This window comes from Lagenorhynchus albirostris, chromosome 6, assembly GCF_949774975.1.
Source record: "Lagenorhynchus albirostris chromosome 6, mLagAlb1.1, whole genome shotgun sequence".
Lineage (NCBI taxonomy): Eukaryota > Metazoa > Chordata > Mammalia > Artiodactyla > Delphinidae > Lagenorhynchus > Lagenorhynchus albirostris.
This window is the reverse complement of record NC_083100.1, coordinates 54,370,369-54,383,849: the sequence shown is the minus strand read 5'-3', so window position 1 is coordinate 54,383,849 and position 13,481 is coordinate 54,370,369. Positions and strand designations below refer to the sequence as shown.

At 40.8% G+C, this 13,481-nt stretch overlaps 1 protein-coding gene across 19 annotated transcripts in view; it reads right to left on the bottom strand.

The window, feature by feature from the left end:
• Window positions 1-13,481, bottom strand: part of TTN (titin) — a 287,195-nt gene that overhangs the window by 196,506 nt on the left and 77,208 nt on the right. For all 19 annotated transcript variants that reach the window (XM_060152562.1, XM_060152541.1, XM_060152543.1 and 16 more), the window contains 27 exons: window positions 12,885-13,448; window positions 12,105-12,386; window positions 11,726-12,004; window positions 11,029-11,307; window positions 10,653-10,931; window positions 10,246-10,533; window positions 9,853-10,131; window positions 9,479-9,760; window positions 9,105-9,383; window positions 8,712-8,990; window positions 8,332-8,610; window positions 7,926-8,213; window positions 7,522-7,800; window positions 7,107-7,388; window positions 6,727-7,005; window positions 6,327-6,605; window positions 5,935-6,213; window positions 5,544-5,831; window positions 5,020-5,298; window positions 4,506-4,787; window positions 3,168-3,446; window positions 2,765-3,046; window positions 1,698-1,976; window positions 1,297-1,584; window positions 863-1,141; window positions 490-768; window positions 108-386 (listed from right to left, as the gene is read on the bottom strand). In XM_060152562.1, coding sequence (XP_060008545.1) covers window positions 108-386; window positions 490-768; window positions 863-1,141; window positions 1,297-1,584; window positions 1,698-1,976; window positions 2,765-3,046; window positions 3,168-3,446; window positions 4,506-4,787; window positions 5,020-5,298; window positions 5,544-5,831; window positions 5,935-6,213; window positions 6,327-6,605; window positions 6,727-7,005; window positions 7,107-7,388; window positions 7,522-7,800; window positions 7,926-8,213; window positions 8,332-8,610; window positions 8,712-8,990; window positions 9,105-9,383; window positions 9,479-9,760; window positions 9,853-10,131; window positions 10,246-10,533; window positions 10,653-10,931; window positions 11,029-11,307; window positions 11,726-12,004; window positions 12,105-12,386; window positions 12,885-13,448 — 7,869 coding nt within the window. The remainder of the gene's footprint in view (window positions 1-107; window positions 387-489; window positions 769-862; window positions 1,142-1,296; window positions 1,585-1,697; window positions 1,977-2,764; window positions 3,047-3,167; window positions 3,447-4,505; window positions 4,788-5,019; window positions 5,299-5,543; window positions 5,832-5,934; window positions 6,214-6,326; window positions 6,606-6,726; window positions 7,006-7,106; window positions 7,389-7,521; window positions 7,801-7,925; window positions 8,214-8,331; window positions 8,611-8,711; window positions 8,991-9,104; window positions 9,384-9,478; window positions 9,761-9,852; window positions 10,132-10,245; window positions 10,534-10,652; window positions 10,932-11,028; window positions 11,308-11,725; window positions 12,005-12,104; window positions 12,387-12,884; window positions 13,449-13,481) is intronic.

The following is a 13,481-nucleotide window of genomic DNA, read 5'->3' as shown; positions in this document are numbered from 1 at the left end:
CAAGTAATACTTGAGGCATTAGTAGATGAAATAAAAATTTCCCCATAAAGATAAGAGTGAAGACAAGGAAAAAAGAAACTTCTTAATTTCTAAAATAATATCATCACCTTGAATTCTGAAGACAGCCTTAGAAGAAGCAGTCCCTATACTGTTTTCTGCTTTACATGTGTACTCTCCACTGTCATTGATGTTCACTTTATTAAAAACAAGTGTGGCCACATTGTTTGTAAAATAGGTCCTGTATTCAGGAGTTGACCGTAACTTGGTATCGCCTTTGTACCAAGACACTGTAACTTCTGGTGTCCCAGCAACTTGGCATTGTAAAGAAACCGAATCTCCAACTGATGCCTCCAGAGGCTTCAGTTCCGTAACAAAATAAGGTGGTTCTAGAGAAGAAAGATTCACAGTCAGCAACTGGAATTAAAGAAAAGCACATAAACCATGCCTCATGTTAGACAAATGCCAATCATTTGAGAATAAGAAACACACCTAATGTAGATACCAGAGCTTCACAAACATCCCTTCCTGCCTCGTTTTCAATCTCACAAGAATACTGTCCTGCATCTCCTTTTGTGCTATTCAGAATTTCCAGGATGCAGGTCTTCTCTGTTGTGACTATGTTGCATTTTTCAGATGGTGTAATGTTCACACCAGCCTTTTTCCAGGTAACTGAAATGGGGAGTGTTCCAGTGTAGGTGCTCTCCAGAATGATGGACTTCCCTGGCTCTACAGAGTGATCACTTAATTTCTTCACAAATACAGCTGGTTCTGGGGAGTGACAAAGCACAGCAGTTAAACACAGTGAAAACACAAACAAAGATGTCCCTTAAAAAGTAGGAAGCACAAATGCACTGGAGCAAACCTTTTACAAAGAGACGGGTAGTGCAGGATGTTTGGCCGGCATTGTTAGAAACCACACAGGTATATTCCCCACTCTGAGATGTGTCGACATTAAATAATTCCAGTTCTGCCACGGTGTCTTCAAAATAGATGTTACATCTGTCTCCTTTCACCAGTTCTCTGGCACCTCTGAACCAGCCAACCTTGAACGGAGGTGTTCCTCTAATGACACTTGTGAAGGTGATGTTTTTGCCTGGTAGTACTTCCAAAGGTTCAGGTTCCTTCACAAAAGAGGGTGGTTCTACATAGACAAGGAGGATAATGATAAGATCCTTGTAAGCATCGAATTTAGTTGCAATTTTGAATCAAAAAGAAGAGCACTTTTGAATGTGTGCCAACCTGGATATGTACCCAAAGAGGAACTCATAAGAAAGGGTGTGAGCGTCTAACACTGACCTTGTACAGCCAACACAGCACGGCATTCATCAGACCCAGCGACATTAGCAGCCATGCATGTGTAATTGCCCATGTCCGATGAGTCCAGAGAATTCAGCTGCAACGCGCAGACATTATCTGAAAACGTAGTTTGGTACTTTGCTCCACTGACAATCTTGGTTTTCTCATGAAACCAGGCAACAGAGATAGGCAATGATCCAGCTACTTTGCACTCCAAGATGCAAGATGTACCCAGCACCCCAACTGTATCTTTCAGTCTTCGTGTGAAAGAGGGAGGAACCATTCGGTCTGCATGAGGAGAAGCAAGAGACTCGTGGTTTGAAAGAATAGAAGACACTTGAGAGAAGAAAGCGTGTGAAAGGAATTTGCTTAAGCAATGGGAAGAACATATCCGAACTAACCTGAAACATCAACCACAGCCGTGCAGCTGCTTTTTCCGACATTATTTTGAACCTGGAAAGTGTATGTGCCTGCATCTTGTTTTTCAACGGAGAGAATCTTTAAGGAAGAGATTTTGTTGTAGAAGCTAAATTTGTGTTTTTGACTGCTGGTCAACAGCTTTCCATCCTTGTACCATTCGACTGAGAGTTCAGGAGTGCCAGCCACCTTACACTCCAGAGTGCACGTTTCTCCTGCAGTCACTGTCATCGAACTTGCCTTCTCGACAATGACCGCAGGCTCTGAAATAAAATGTGATAGCCATCTGTCAAAGCCTGTTACCTTTACCTTGTTTCTACTATCAAATTCATTAACACTGTTTCTTCCAATGATATGGATATCTTAGGGCTCCCTCTCTCTCTCTCTCTCTCTCTCTCTCTCTCTAGACCTTAAGAGGTGATTCCATAATTACACACTGTCATGAAATTATATGAGTTATAATTAAGAAATATGTTGGTGCATTAGTTGACTTCCAAAACAATTCAATGTACAAATCAATGTTGATATATACTGATTTGCACTTGACCCTCTCTAGAACAAAGCCTACATGTTGTTATGAATTACTCAGTATTTCTATTCTACTTTAAGGTGCTAAAGACAGTTTTTTGAAAGTTGTTATCCAAACAATGGCAAAATTGAAAATGAATATGCCCAAAGATGAAAGTGCAAGTCGTTCCTATCAAACTTTGATCTTTGGAGTTCTTGTCAGCTTTAACAACTATTACTTTCGGAAAAAATTTCCTTGTGGCATATGCTGGGCTCCCAATTTTTTCATTCTTCAACAAAAGATAGTCATGATTACATCCCCTAACCCATCAAGAAAATAATAAGAGACGGCTCATTTTTGTTAGGCTCACAGACACAGAAAAGAGTGTTTGAAAGGTCCTTTCCCGTAAACCTTTGAAATGGGTGACGACTGACATAGTTCTAGAAATTCAAAACAGGAGACTCTACCAGTATCTCTTAGTAAGTCATCTCAGCGTTTGGCACCTCCTTGTATCAAGGAACTATCGCACCATATTGTACCAACCTAAAACAGTCAACGTGGCCATGTTCTCCCTCATTCCACCATCATTCTTGATTTGGCAGATATACTTCCCAGCATTAGCTGGCTCTGCTTTTGCAAACTGCAGAGTTGCAACATTTTCCACAAATGTAATTCTGATGTTTTCACTTTCTCTAATGACTTCTTCCTTTTCCTTAAGCCACTGGACAGAAATAGGCTGGGTGCCTTCTATAGATGCTTGTAACTCAGCGGGCTCACCAGCTACAACCGTGAGGCTGTTCAGTTTGGAGACAAATCTTGGTGGTTCTGAAGAGGGAAAGATGGATGGAGATTGTTGGAAAGATTGTCGAGATAATGGAAGAGAGAAAACAAATAAGCATTTTGCACGTTCCTGCCATTTCTGCCATGAGTAGGAAATAATGCATACCTTTTAATTTTACAGTACAAATGCAGGTATCACTTCCTACTTCATTCTGTACTTTGCAGTGGTATTCACCAATATCTGAAGGGCTGACACTGAGAATGTGAATACTTGCATGGAAATTTTTGGATGCGATCTTGTATTTCTTGCTACTTCGGAGTTGTCGCTTATCTTTGTACCAAACCACCTCAAATGGTGGTGTTCCCAAAAGTTCACATTCAAGACTAACTTCAGCATTTTTAAGGGTTTCTACCACAGGAGGGAAGCTGCTAAAAACAGGTGGTTCTGTAAAAAACAAGAATTCCTCATGAACTGGGCTACTTAACTTCATAGAATATTTTTATTTCTTTGTTTTTAAATTGGAAGAATGAGTCAAGATACTATAATAGGTCTAGCACTATCACTTTAGGAGTAACAGCTTCAGAGAAGCCATCAGCCTTTACAAAATCACTCTGCTTCACTGGCCGAGAACGTGGGCTAGACCTCAGGTGACCTTACTGAGCAGTTCAACATTCTGTCTACTCCACCTTACTACTTTTTCTGGGACTATAAAGATTGATGCACAAAACTGTAAAGCAAAACAAAACAATAACCAAACAAACCCCCAAACCCAAGTGTAAGAATCAATATGATTTGCATGAGGTACAGAGTCCTGACTTCAGGGATGAAATTTTTTGTATACACATTACAATTGGGACACTTGGAAGTTATCACAACATTTGTGCTCTAAGTCTTCCATGTCAACAAATGGTTTTTGCAATAATCGCCTTACAATATGACAAACTTGGACTTTGTGAAAAAATTTCTGGAAAATACTAGTACTATTTGCAACAAAGTATAGTGATATAATTTAAAAAACTAGGAACTGACATTTGAGAGAGAAAAATATACATAATTGTCCTGTTGTAAATGTAAGGTTAAAATCTGTATTGCTTGAACCTTGTATATATGTGGTAAATATTCCTTGCTTTTAATGATAAAGATTATAGTGAGGATGATGATATATTTATAAGTTGATTGAAGGCAAAAATTAATTTTAAAATGCCCACTTTGTTTTTTTGAGCATTTTGGAAACATCAGATTTGAACTGCTTGGCTAATATGTTGAGGTGAGTAGAATTACGACATTGGAATAACAAGAAAAATATCTCAGAATGATTGTCTACATGTACGCAAACCTTAAGAAGAAAAAACATCTAAAAATGGAAATAATACTAGTTTGGGAAAATATTCTGTGATCTCAAATGGAAGCTAAAAATGACAGCAAAAGAATGAAGAGCTATGATAGCCCGGGGAGAAGAAGGTGGGTTTCAGGTAATGAGGAACAGAGAAAAGAGGTTTCTACCTTTTACTATAACCTTGGTACTGCAGCTTGTGCTGCCAGCAGGGTTCTGAGCCTCACAAATGAAATCTCCACTGTCCTCAGTACCAAGACTATTCATCTGTATGACGGCCACTGAATCAATGAAAGCCATTCTATATTTATCACTGGCTGGGAGTTCATGTTCATTTCTGTACCACACAACTCTGATGTCTGGGGATCCAGTTATCTTGCATTCAAGTCGTGCTGAGTCACCTGCTTTCACTATTTTGGTTGCTTCTAGTTTCTTTGCAAACTTTGGTGGTTCTAGAGAGTGAAGAAAAGAGGAGATTTATGAGGGAACAGAGCAGATATAAATAACGAACTTCAATTAGGTACTACATAGGAAAGAGAAAAAGATGAACAATGCCTGGCAAACAGCGTGTACCGTGTTAGAAAGAAGGGCACTTTCTTGACTGGGTACATATATTGTAAAAGATTACAGAAAGGACAGGAGCCACAGGTCACACAGAAACATAAAACAATCAAACTGGCACACCTGTCACAAGCAACACTGTGGTACAAGAGTCGCTACCAACATCGTTGGTAACTTGGCAAGTATATTGTCCAGTCTTGGAAGCATCCACTGAATAGAGATTTAAGAAGGTAGTTGAGCCTTCTAAGCCAATGAAATATTTAGGTCCAGAGGCAAGTTCCACATCATCCTTAAACCACTTTACTTTAAATGGTGGTGTTCCTTTTAGTATAGCTTTAAATTCCACTGTAGAATCAGGTATGGCTTGTTGTCGCCCAGGTTTCACTAGGAAACTTGGTGGTTCTATAGATTTTAAGAGAAATACATTTAATTAAGTTCCTTGTTGTTGGGTTATTTTGACAGTTTTATGGACATATAAAAAAAGTTACTGAAAAGAGGTAATGACTGAATATTTCTTGAACTCAACATATATGTATCTAAAGAAACAGAATTATGGAGACTTTTAGTTTTAAAGGACTCCAGAAAAGAGTGCTATATTTGAAAAGCAATCGCAGAAAAGGGTCAGAAAGAGGTAAAGAAATTCTAACCTTTTACAGTTAAGATGCCACTGCATGCCTCACTCCCTGCTACATTTGAGACTTTGCATGTGTAATTCGCAGTATCTTCTAATTCCAGATTACTAACGTCCAGCGACACAGTGTTTTCATGACAGACGAGCCTGTATTTTGCACTTGTAGTTATTTCTTTTCCATCCTTAAACCACTGAGCACTAATAGGAAGTGAGCCAGAAACCTTGCACTCCATATGAATGGAAGAGCCTAGAACTTTATCCATTTTCCTTAATTTTTTGGTGAATGATGGAGGAATATTTTGATCTGTCCAATGCAAACAGCAAAACACATCCATTAATATGTTGCCATTTGTTTACCAAGGACAATAATATATATAAGGGAAGCTGACTGGGGCCAAGATACAAACCTAGCACTCTCAGGTAGGTGTCACAGCTACTGCTTCCAAAGTCATTTTCCACCTTGAAAGTATACGCCCCGCTGTCTTGCTTCATTACTGACTGAATCCTAAAACTGGCCACGTTATTTTCAAAACTCATTGAAAAATATCTACTGGGCATCATTTGTTTCCCATCTTTAAACCACTTCACTATGAGTTCTGGTGTTCCGGCCACAAGACACTCCAAGGTCACGGGGTCTTTTTCAGTGACATCAACAGACTTAGGTTTCTCTAGGATCTGAGCAGGTTCTGTAGTAAGAATGAAACCGTGGATGAGTTGCATTAATAATTCCATGGAACCAAGGAACTGCTTGTGAAATTGTCTTCACAGAATAACTCTTGAAAGGGATTGGCTTACACACCTTGTACTAAAAGGAAAGCATAACACCTCTCAACTCCTGACTCGTTCTTGGCTTGACACGTGTACCTCCCACTGTGTCCATTATCCACAGATCTGATTTGAACTGTGGCCACATTGTTCACAAAGGAGATGTGAACATTATCATCTTCATCCAGAATCTGATCATCCTTGAGCCAGGTTATAAAAATGGGAGGAGAGCCCACCACAGTGCTCTGAAAGGTGGCAGAACTTTTCAAGACAGTAGTGACGTTTTCTATCTTCTTAGTGAACGAGGGTGGCTCTGTGATTAAAGTAGACAGTGTGAAAAGAAGAGGTATATTTGAACTCCTCCCCATCATACAAGGTTAAAGAGCATTACAGAATTTGTATCAGGTAGCCTGCTCCTTGTGTGTCTAACTGACCTTTCAGAGAGACTCTAGCACTACAAGAACAGCTGCCGCCTTCGTTGGATACGATGCACTGGTATTCACCAGTGTCTGAGGGGTCACACTTGTTGATACTGAGATTAAACACTGACACTCTGTCAGTCAGTGTATACTTTTTGCTGCTTCGAATTTCCTTGTTATTCTTCAGCCAAGTGACTTCAAATGGAGATGTTCCCATAACTTCACACTCCAGCTCCACGTCACTATCTTTGACTACTTCCGTGGGTTTCAGCTCCCTAATAATGGTGGGAGGTTCTAAAGATTCAAAAGGAAGACAGAGAATAGCTCACTCAAAGGAAGACCCGAGGACTAGCCAGCAGCACAGCCAGAAAGGAGAGAAGATGCAGTAAACGAACCTTTCACTTTTAACTCAATGCTGCAGCTTGCCGTGCCAGCATCGTTACGAGCTTCACAGACATAAGTCCCACTATGTTCTACCCTGGCACCAGAAATTTGGAAAGTGGCTAAACCATCAGTGAAGGAAATGCCATGTTTCTCAATGGCTGTTATTTCATTCCCGTCCAGATACCAAGAGACTCTGATTTCAGGAGTGCCTGTTATCTGGCATTCAAATGTCGTGGATTGTCCGTTCCTCAGCACTAGGACTGGGCTGGGCTTCTTAATGAAGTGAGGAGGTTCTAAAGATGGGGGAAAACGTGATATTGAACATTTTTTAAACCAAAGACCAATGAGAATCGTTTTCTTAAGCCTCTTCCCTCCCACCAAGAAAATCTAGGCAAGCAAGACAATGAGAAAATGTAGAGACCAGACCTTTGACAAAGAGAGTGGCTTTACTGGTTGCTATGCCAACATCGTTGCTCAGTTGGCAAGTGTAGGTCCCCAGATCGGCAGCTTTGGCTGAAAAGAGCTCTAGAATGGTGGAGGTGTCATCCTTCCAAACTGAGCGAGCTGCTCCCGAGTGCAACTCTTTGTTATCTTTAAACCATTTTATTGTCATGGGTGCAGTGCCACCCACAAGCGCCTTTAATTGAACCCTTGTATTGGGATTGACATCTTGTGACTGTGGCTTTTCCAGGAAGTAAGGGGGTTCTGGGGTGAAAGAAAAAGAAGCAAAAGGGGGAAGGAATGGTTTATTTTAGAATGATCAGTCAAGGTAAGAATTAAGAAATGAAAGAGCAATAAGTTCTTGAGAGGCGGGGATAAAAATTGCCAACCTTTGACTGTCAGATGGCCGCTGCACTGGTTGTGTCCTGCCTGATTAGTGGCAGAACAAGTGTAGGTTCCACTATCTGTACCTTCCAGCTGACTGATTTCCAAGAAGGCAGTATTGTCATGAAAAGAGAATTTGTATTTTTCACTAGCTGTTATTTCTTGGTCGTCTTTGAACCACTGGATGCTCATGGGATGTGACCCAGCCACTATACATTCTAAGTCAATAAAAGACCCTTTAATGCTGTCCATTTTCTTCAGCCTTTTGGTGAATGAGGGAGGTATGATAAGATCTATGCAATGAAAAAGAAAAAAAATGGTCAATCTACCAATTTTTATTTTCTCTAAAATTGTAAGAGATGAAGGAGCACAGAAATGCCCAGTTTCTCTCCATAGAAAAGCTATACCAACCTAATACATTAATGCTAGCCTTGCAGCTGCTCCTCCCGACATCATTTTGGACTTCGAAAGTATATTCTCCACTATCTCTCTTTTCTGTAGAAATAATCTTCAGTATAGAGACCGTGTCAGTGATACTGATTTTATATTTTTGGCCCAGGGTCAGTTCTTGGCCATCTTTAAACCATTTGGCTGTAATCTCCTTAGTCCCTGAAAATTTAACCTGCAAAGTGGCTGGGTCTCTCTGGGTGACATCTATAGACACAGCCTCCTCAATGATTGTTGCAGGTTCTGTAGAAAACAAGGGGATAGGTGCGGGTTGTGAACTGCTCTGCTGAAAGGCTTACATCTGCATTTTTCCCTAAAACCCATGGCAAACTTTCTGAACCAACCTTTTACTGAGAGTAATGCGGAACATCTCTGTACTCCCGCATCATTTTTGGCCTGACAGACATATTTCCCATCATGCTTGATTTCAATGCCACTGAGGTACAGACTGGCCACATTGTTCTCAAAGGTCATTCTTATGTTATCATCTTCAGTGATTTCATCGTTGTCTTTCAGCCAAGTCACCGTGATTGGCAAGGAGCCCTTCAGAGTGGCCTGGAAGGCAGCGGTACCTCCTCTAAGGGAGCTGGTGCTCTCGATTTTCTTTACAAAAGCTGGGGGTTCTAGTAGAAGAATGAATTCTCAATGAATACCAGCTCTATAGCAAAACTGGCTTTAAAAAAATAAAATCACTGACACTGCAGAAAAGCCAGTCCGTCATTAGAACTGACACTAACCTCTTAAGGTCACCTTGGCACTGCAGGCACTGCTGCCCACCTCGTTGGTCACCCGACACTGGTATTCACCCGCGTCCGCAGCTACAAACCTCAGGATCTGCAGGCTAACCAGCTGATCCTGAATGAAGGTTTTATACTTTCTACCACTTCGCAGTGTTGTGTTGTCTTTGAACCAAGTGATCTCAAAGGGAGGTGTGCCTGCCACCTCAGCCAGCAACATGACATCATACTCCTTCAACACTTCAATGGGCTTAAATTCCTTGGTAAAGTAAGGTGACTCTATAGCGGAAAAGGAATTATTGTGAGTTAATGGGGGTGGAGTCTGTGCCCTGGGCCACAACTTTGGTACCACAAGGGGCAATGTGAACACAAACCTTTGACTATTAAAATGCTACCACAGTGGTCACTGCCAGCCTCATTTTGAGCCTCACACATATATTCACCGCTGTCGTCAATGGCAACATCTTTAAGTGTTAGAACCGCGGTGGACTCCACAAAAGACATTTTGTGTTTGCTGCTCTCCTTAATTTCTCTGTCATTTGCAAACCACGTTATTTTAATTGGAGGGGTGCCCGTTACTTTGCAGGCTAGCTGGGTGGCGTCTCCCTTTTTTAACAGCTGTGATGGCTCTAACTTTTCAACAAATGTGGCAGGTTCTGTGGAAGGAAAGAAATCACCCAGAAACGTGAGAAAGAGGAAAGAACTTCTGACAACGGTGGCACAAAGATGTCAAGAAAACTATGCAAACCTTTTACAAATAACTTTGCACTGCACTCCACGGCGCCAGCCACGTTGCTGACTTTACAGGTATATGTGCCTGAGTCGGAGGTTTTTACTACATAGAATTCCAGGGAACTTTCTAAAGCTTCTTTGGTGATATAGCAGTTTCCACCGGAAACCAGCTCTTTGTCACCCTTAAACCATCTGATTGTGAGAGGGGTAGACCCTTGGAAGGTGCTCTTCAGGCAGATGGTCGAGCCGGGCAGAACATCCTTTGATGCTGGTTTAGTTACAAAACTGGGTGGTTCTAAAGAAGGGGGATAAGAAAGAATTTCAAAGAGTTAAGAGGCGTGACTGAAGGGAAGAAGGCTTAATTTGAACATCGTCTACGTAAGAATGAAAGGCACAGTTTCCAGCCAACCTTGCACAATCAGGGCTCCGCTGCAGTCTTTGCTTCCCATGGAATTTGTGGCTCGACAGGTGAAATTCCCTGCATCATTCATATCTATTCTGCTTATCTCCAGAGAGGCTGTGCCTTCCACAAATGCTATTCTGTATCTGTCAGAGGAAGCTATTTCTTTACCATCCTTAAACCAGGACACCCTCATGGGGAGGGAGCCAGCAATTTTGCAGTCCAGCCTGCAGGTCCCACTAACCACACTGTCCACGTTGCGTAGGGGTTTGGTAAAAAATGGAGCAATGTCTCGATCTGTTCACAGCACAAGAAGAGAAGAAAGAACAATGTGGAACAGTGGTCAGTGATTTTAGTTTTGGTTGTTTGTTGGGTTTCAGAGGAATATGGAAGCACAGGTTTCTAAAGATACTAACCTAAGACAGTGAAAGTTGTCTCACAGGAGCTGCTGCCCACTTCGTTGGAAATCTCAAATGTGTATTGGCCGCTATCATGCAGTTCAGCGGAATAAAACTTGAGTTGGGCAACATTGTTTTTAAAACTTATTCGATACTTTTTACTGGCAATCAAAGGTCTCCCGTCTTTGTACCATTTGGGCTTGAGCTCTGGGGTACCCGTGACTGTATACTCCAGCGTGGCTGGGTCTCCTGCCGTCACCTGGATCAGTTCTGCCCTCTCAACGATTTTGGCAGGTTCTACAAGGGTATTAAATAGTTGGAATTCTGAAGTGTGTAGTAAGGTTTCATTTTAAAAGGAAATATCAACTCCAAGTTAAAACGTTCTTACACGAACCTTTAACTATTAGTTCCCCAACAGACGTTTGGCTTCCAGCTTCATTTTCAGCCAGGCATGTGTATTTGTCAGCAAAACTAATCTGCACATCAGGGATTATCAAGACTGCAACACCATTGGCAAAGCTCATTTTGATTTTTCCATCTTCTTTAATGATCTTCTGTCCTTTCATCCATGTGACAGAAATGGGTTCTGACCCTTTCACAGCAGCTTGTAAGGTAACCGTTTGTCCTGCTAGTGCAGTAAAATCATCTACTTTCTTTACAAAGATTGGTGGTTCTAATTAAAGAAAGAGAGCACCCAAAATTTCTTAATTCCCAAACACTTCAACACCATATGCATTTAAGAACTTTATCTAGATTACATTTATCTATTCCATAGTGTTGGTTAATTAGAAGAAGAAACCAAATTCAAGAGGAATTACAATTCCACCCAAGAGAAAGAAGCAAGGAAGATAAACGGTTATCAGCTGACAAAATCGCTTATTATGTAGTTCACTTTTGTTATCAGAGATTAAATATTTATACTGGTCTCAAGATAAAGACTGGATTTCCCCCAGGGTCCCAGGTCAAACCAAAGGCAAAAAAAATATTTTCAAAGATTAGGAGAAGAAAAGAAAGTACCAGTTTTCCTTCCTTGGTTTAAGAAAGCTATTTTGACAATTTATTAAAGAGATACCAGTTTTTCAAGCACTAACCTTTTAGTAAGTGGGTTGCAAGGCAGCCACACTTCCCAACTTCATTAGCAACCACACATTCATATTCACCAACGTCCGCGCTATTAAACGAAAAGATCTCCAGGGACACGACAGATTTCTGAGAAAACAACCTGTACTTTTTACTACTTCGAATTTGCTTCTTATCCTTGAACCAGCGAATTTCAAATGGTCCAGTGCCTGAGATTTCACAGTGAAGGAGGGCATTTGTTCCTCTCACTATATCTGCAGGCTCGAGAGTTTTGATGAAAGAAGGAGGTTCTACAAAAGCATGAAAGCATTGTATAAAGCATGTGTTACAAGCAATTGAAAAGAAAATATTTTCTCAGGAAAACAATGGACTACGACGGAGTAAACAAACCTTTGATAACCATTTCGGCACTGCAGCTGTCACTGCCAACGTCATTCACTGCTTCACACGAGTAATTCCCACTGTCTTCAACTTTTACGTCCGTAATATCAAGGACAGCCTCAGAATTGACAAAAGACATTCTGATTGTGTTACTCTCAGTAAGTTCTTTGTTATTTTTAAACCAAGTAACCTGGACCACAGGTGAGCCTTTCAGCTTGCAGTGGAGGCGTGCTGATTCACCTGGGATCATTAAATAAGAGGGATCCACCTTCTTCACAAAGGATGGTGGCTCTACATGAAGTTAACAAAAATGAGAAGGGAAAAGATATCTGAATCATAAAGTACACAAAAGAAAAGCAGACATCATACAACAAAGAGACACATAACGCACATAAAATGTCTTCTTGAAATTTCTGAAAAGGCTGTGGTGTACTCAATAGCTTTCCATGTTTCTATGATTCCAACATTTTCCCAGACTCTTGGTTAAAACAAACAAACAAACAAACAAAAACAAAACCAACCAACTTCTACTTATACAAAGAGCAATTTTATGCAAGAAGATAGTTAAGGATTGCCTAGACACTCGAAGTTCTTAGAAGAAGTTTTAAGCAAGCTTTGTTAATGGCAGACAGTTTTAAACAAACAAGAATAAGTGCATTGTGAAGAAGACTGAAAAAATAAAATCAAACAATGCCAGGATTTCCCCAAACCAAAGAGGCTGCTTGGATGAAATTATTTTAATTACAAAATGAGAGAAGGGAGTGGAAATATTATTCACACACTTCTTACCTCTGATAGTTACTGTCGCTGAAGAGGAGCTGCTTCCAGCCTCATTGGAAGCTGTGCAAACATACGTTCCTGTATCTTTTAGTTTGGCCAGAGGGATCTCGAGGGATGCTATTTTATCTTCAAAACAGATCTTATAATCTTTCCCAGGGGGGAGCTTTTGCCCGTTTTTACTCCATGTAACTGTGACTTTTCTGTCTTCATCTGCTTGGCACTCAAGGTGTACCTTCTTATTGACAGCTGATTGCACAGGCTCTAGCTCTTTAATGAAATGTGGTTTGTCGATTATGACCAACTCAGCTTGGCAAGTATCGGCTCCAAACTTGTTAGAAGCCTTACAGGAGTAAACTCCTCTATCTTGAATTGTAAGATTTGAGATTTCTAAAATGTGTTTGTTGTCTGCATCTGAAATCCTGCAGTTAGGGGAAGGTGAGAGGGCCACGCCGTCTTTCTGCCAAATGGTTTCAATCACTGGAGTCCCTGTCACTGTGCAGAGGAACTTGGCTGCCTTACCCACAAAAGTTGTTATGGACTTAGGTCTGGAGAGAAAGGCTGGTGGATATGCCTCTGTAAAAGAAAAGTTTTCAGTGTTATATTTTG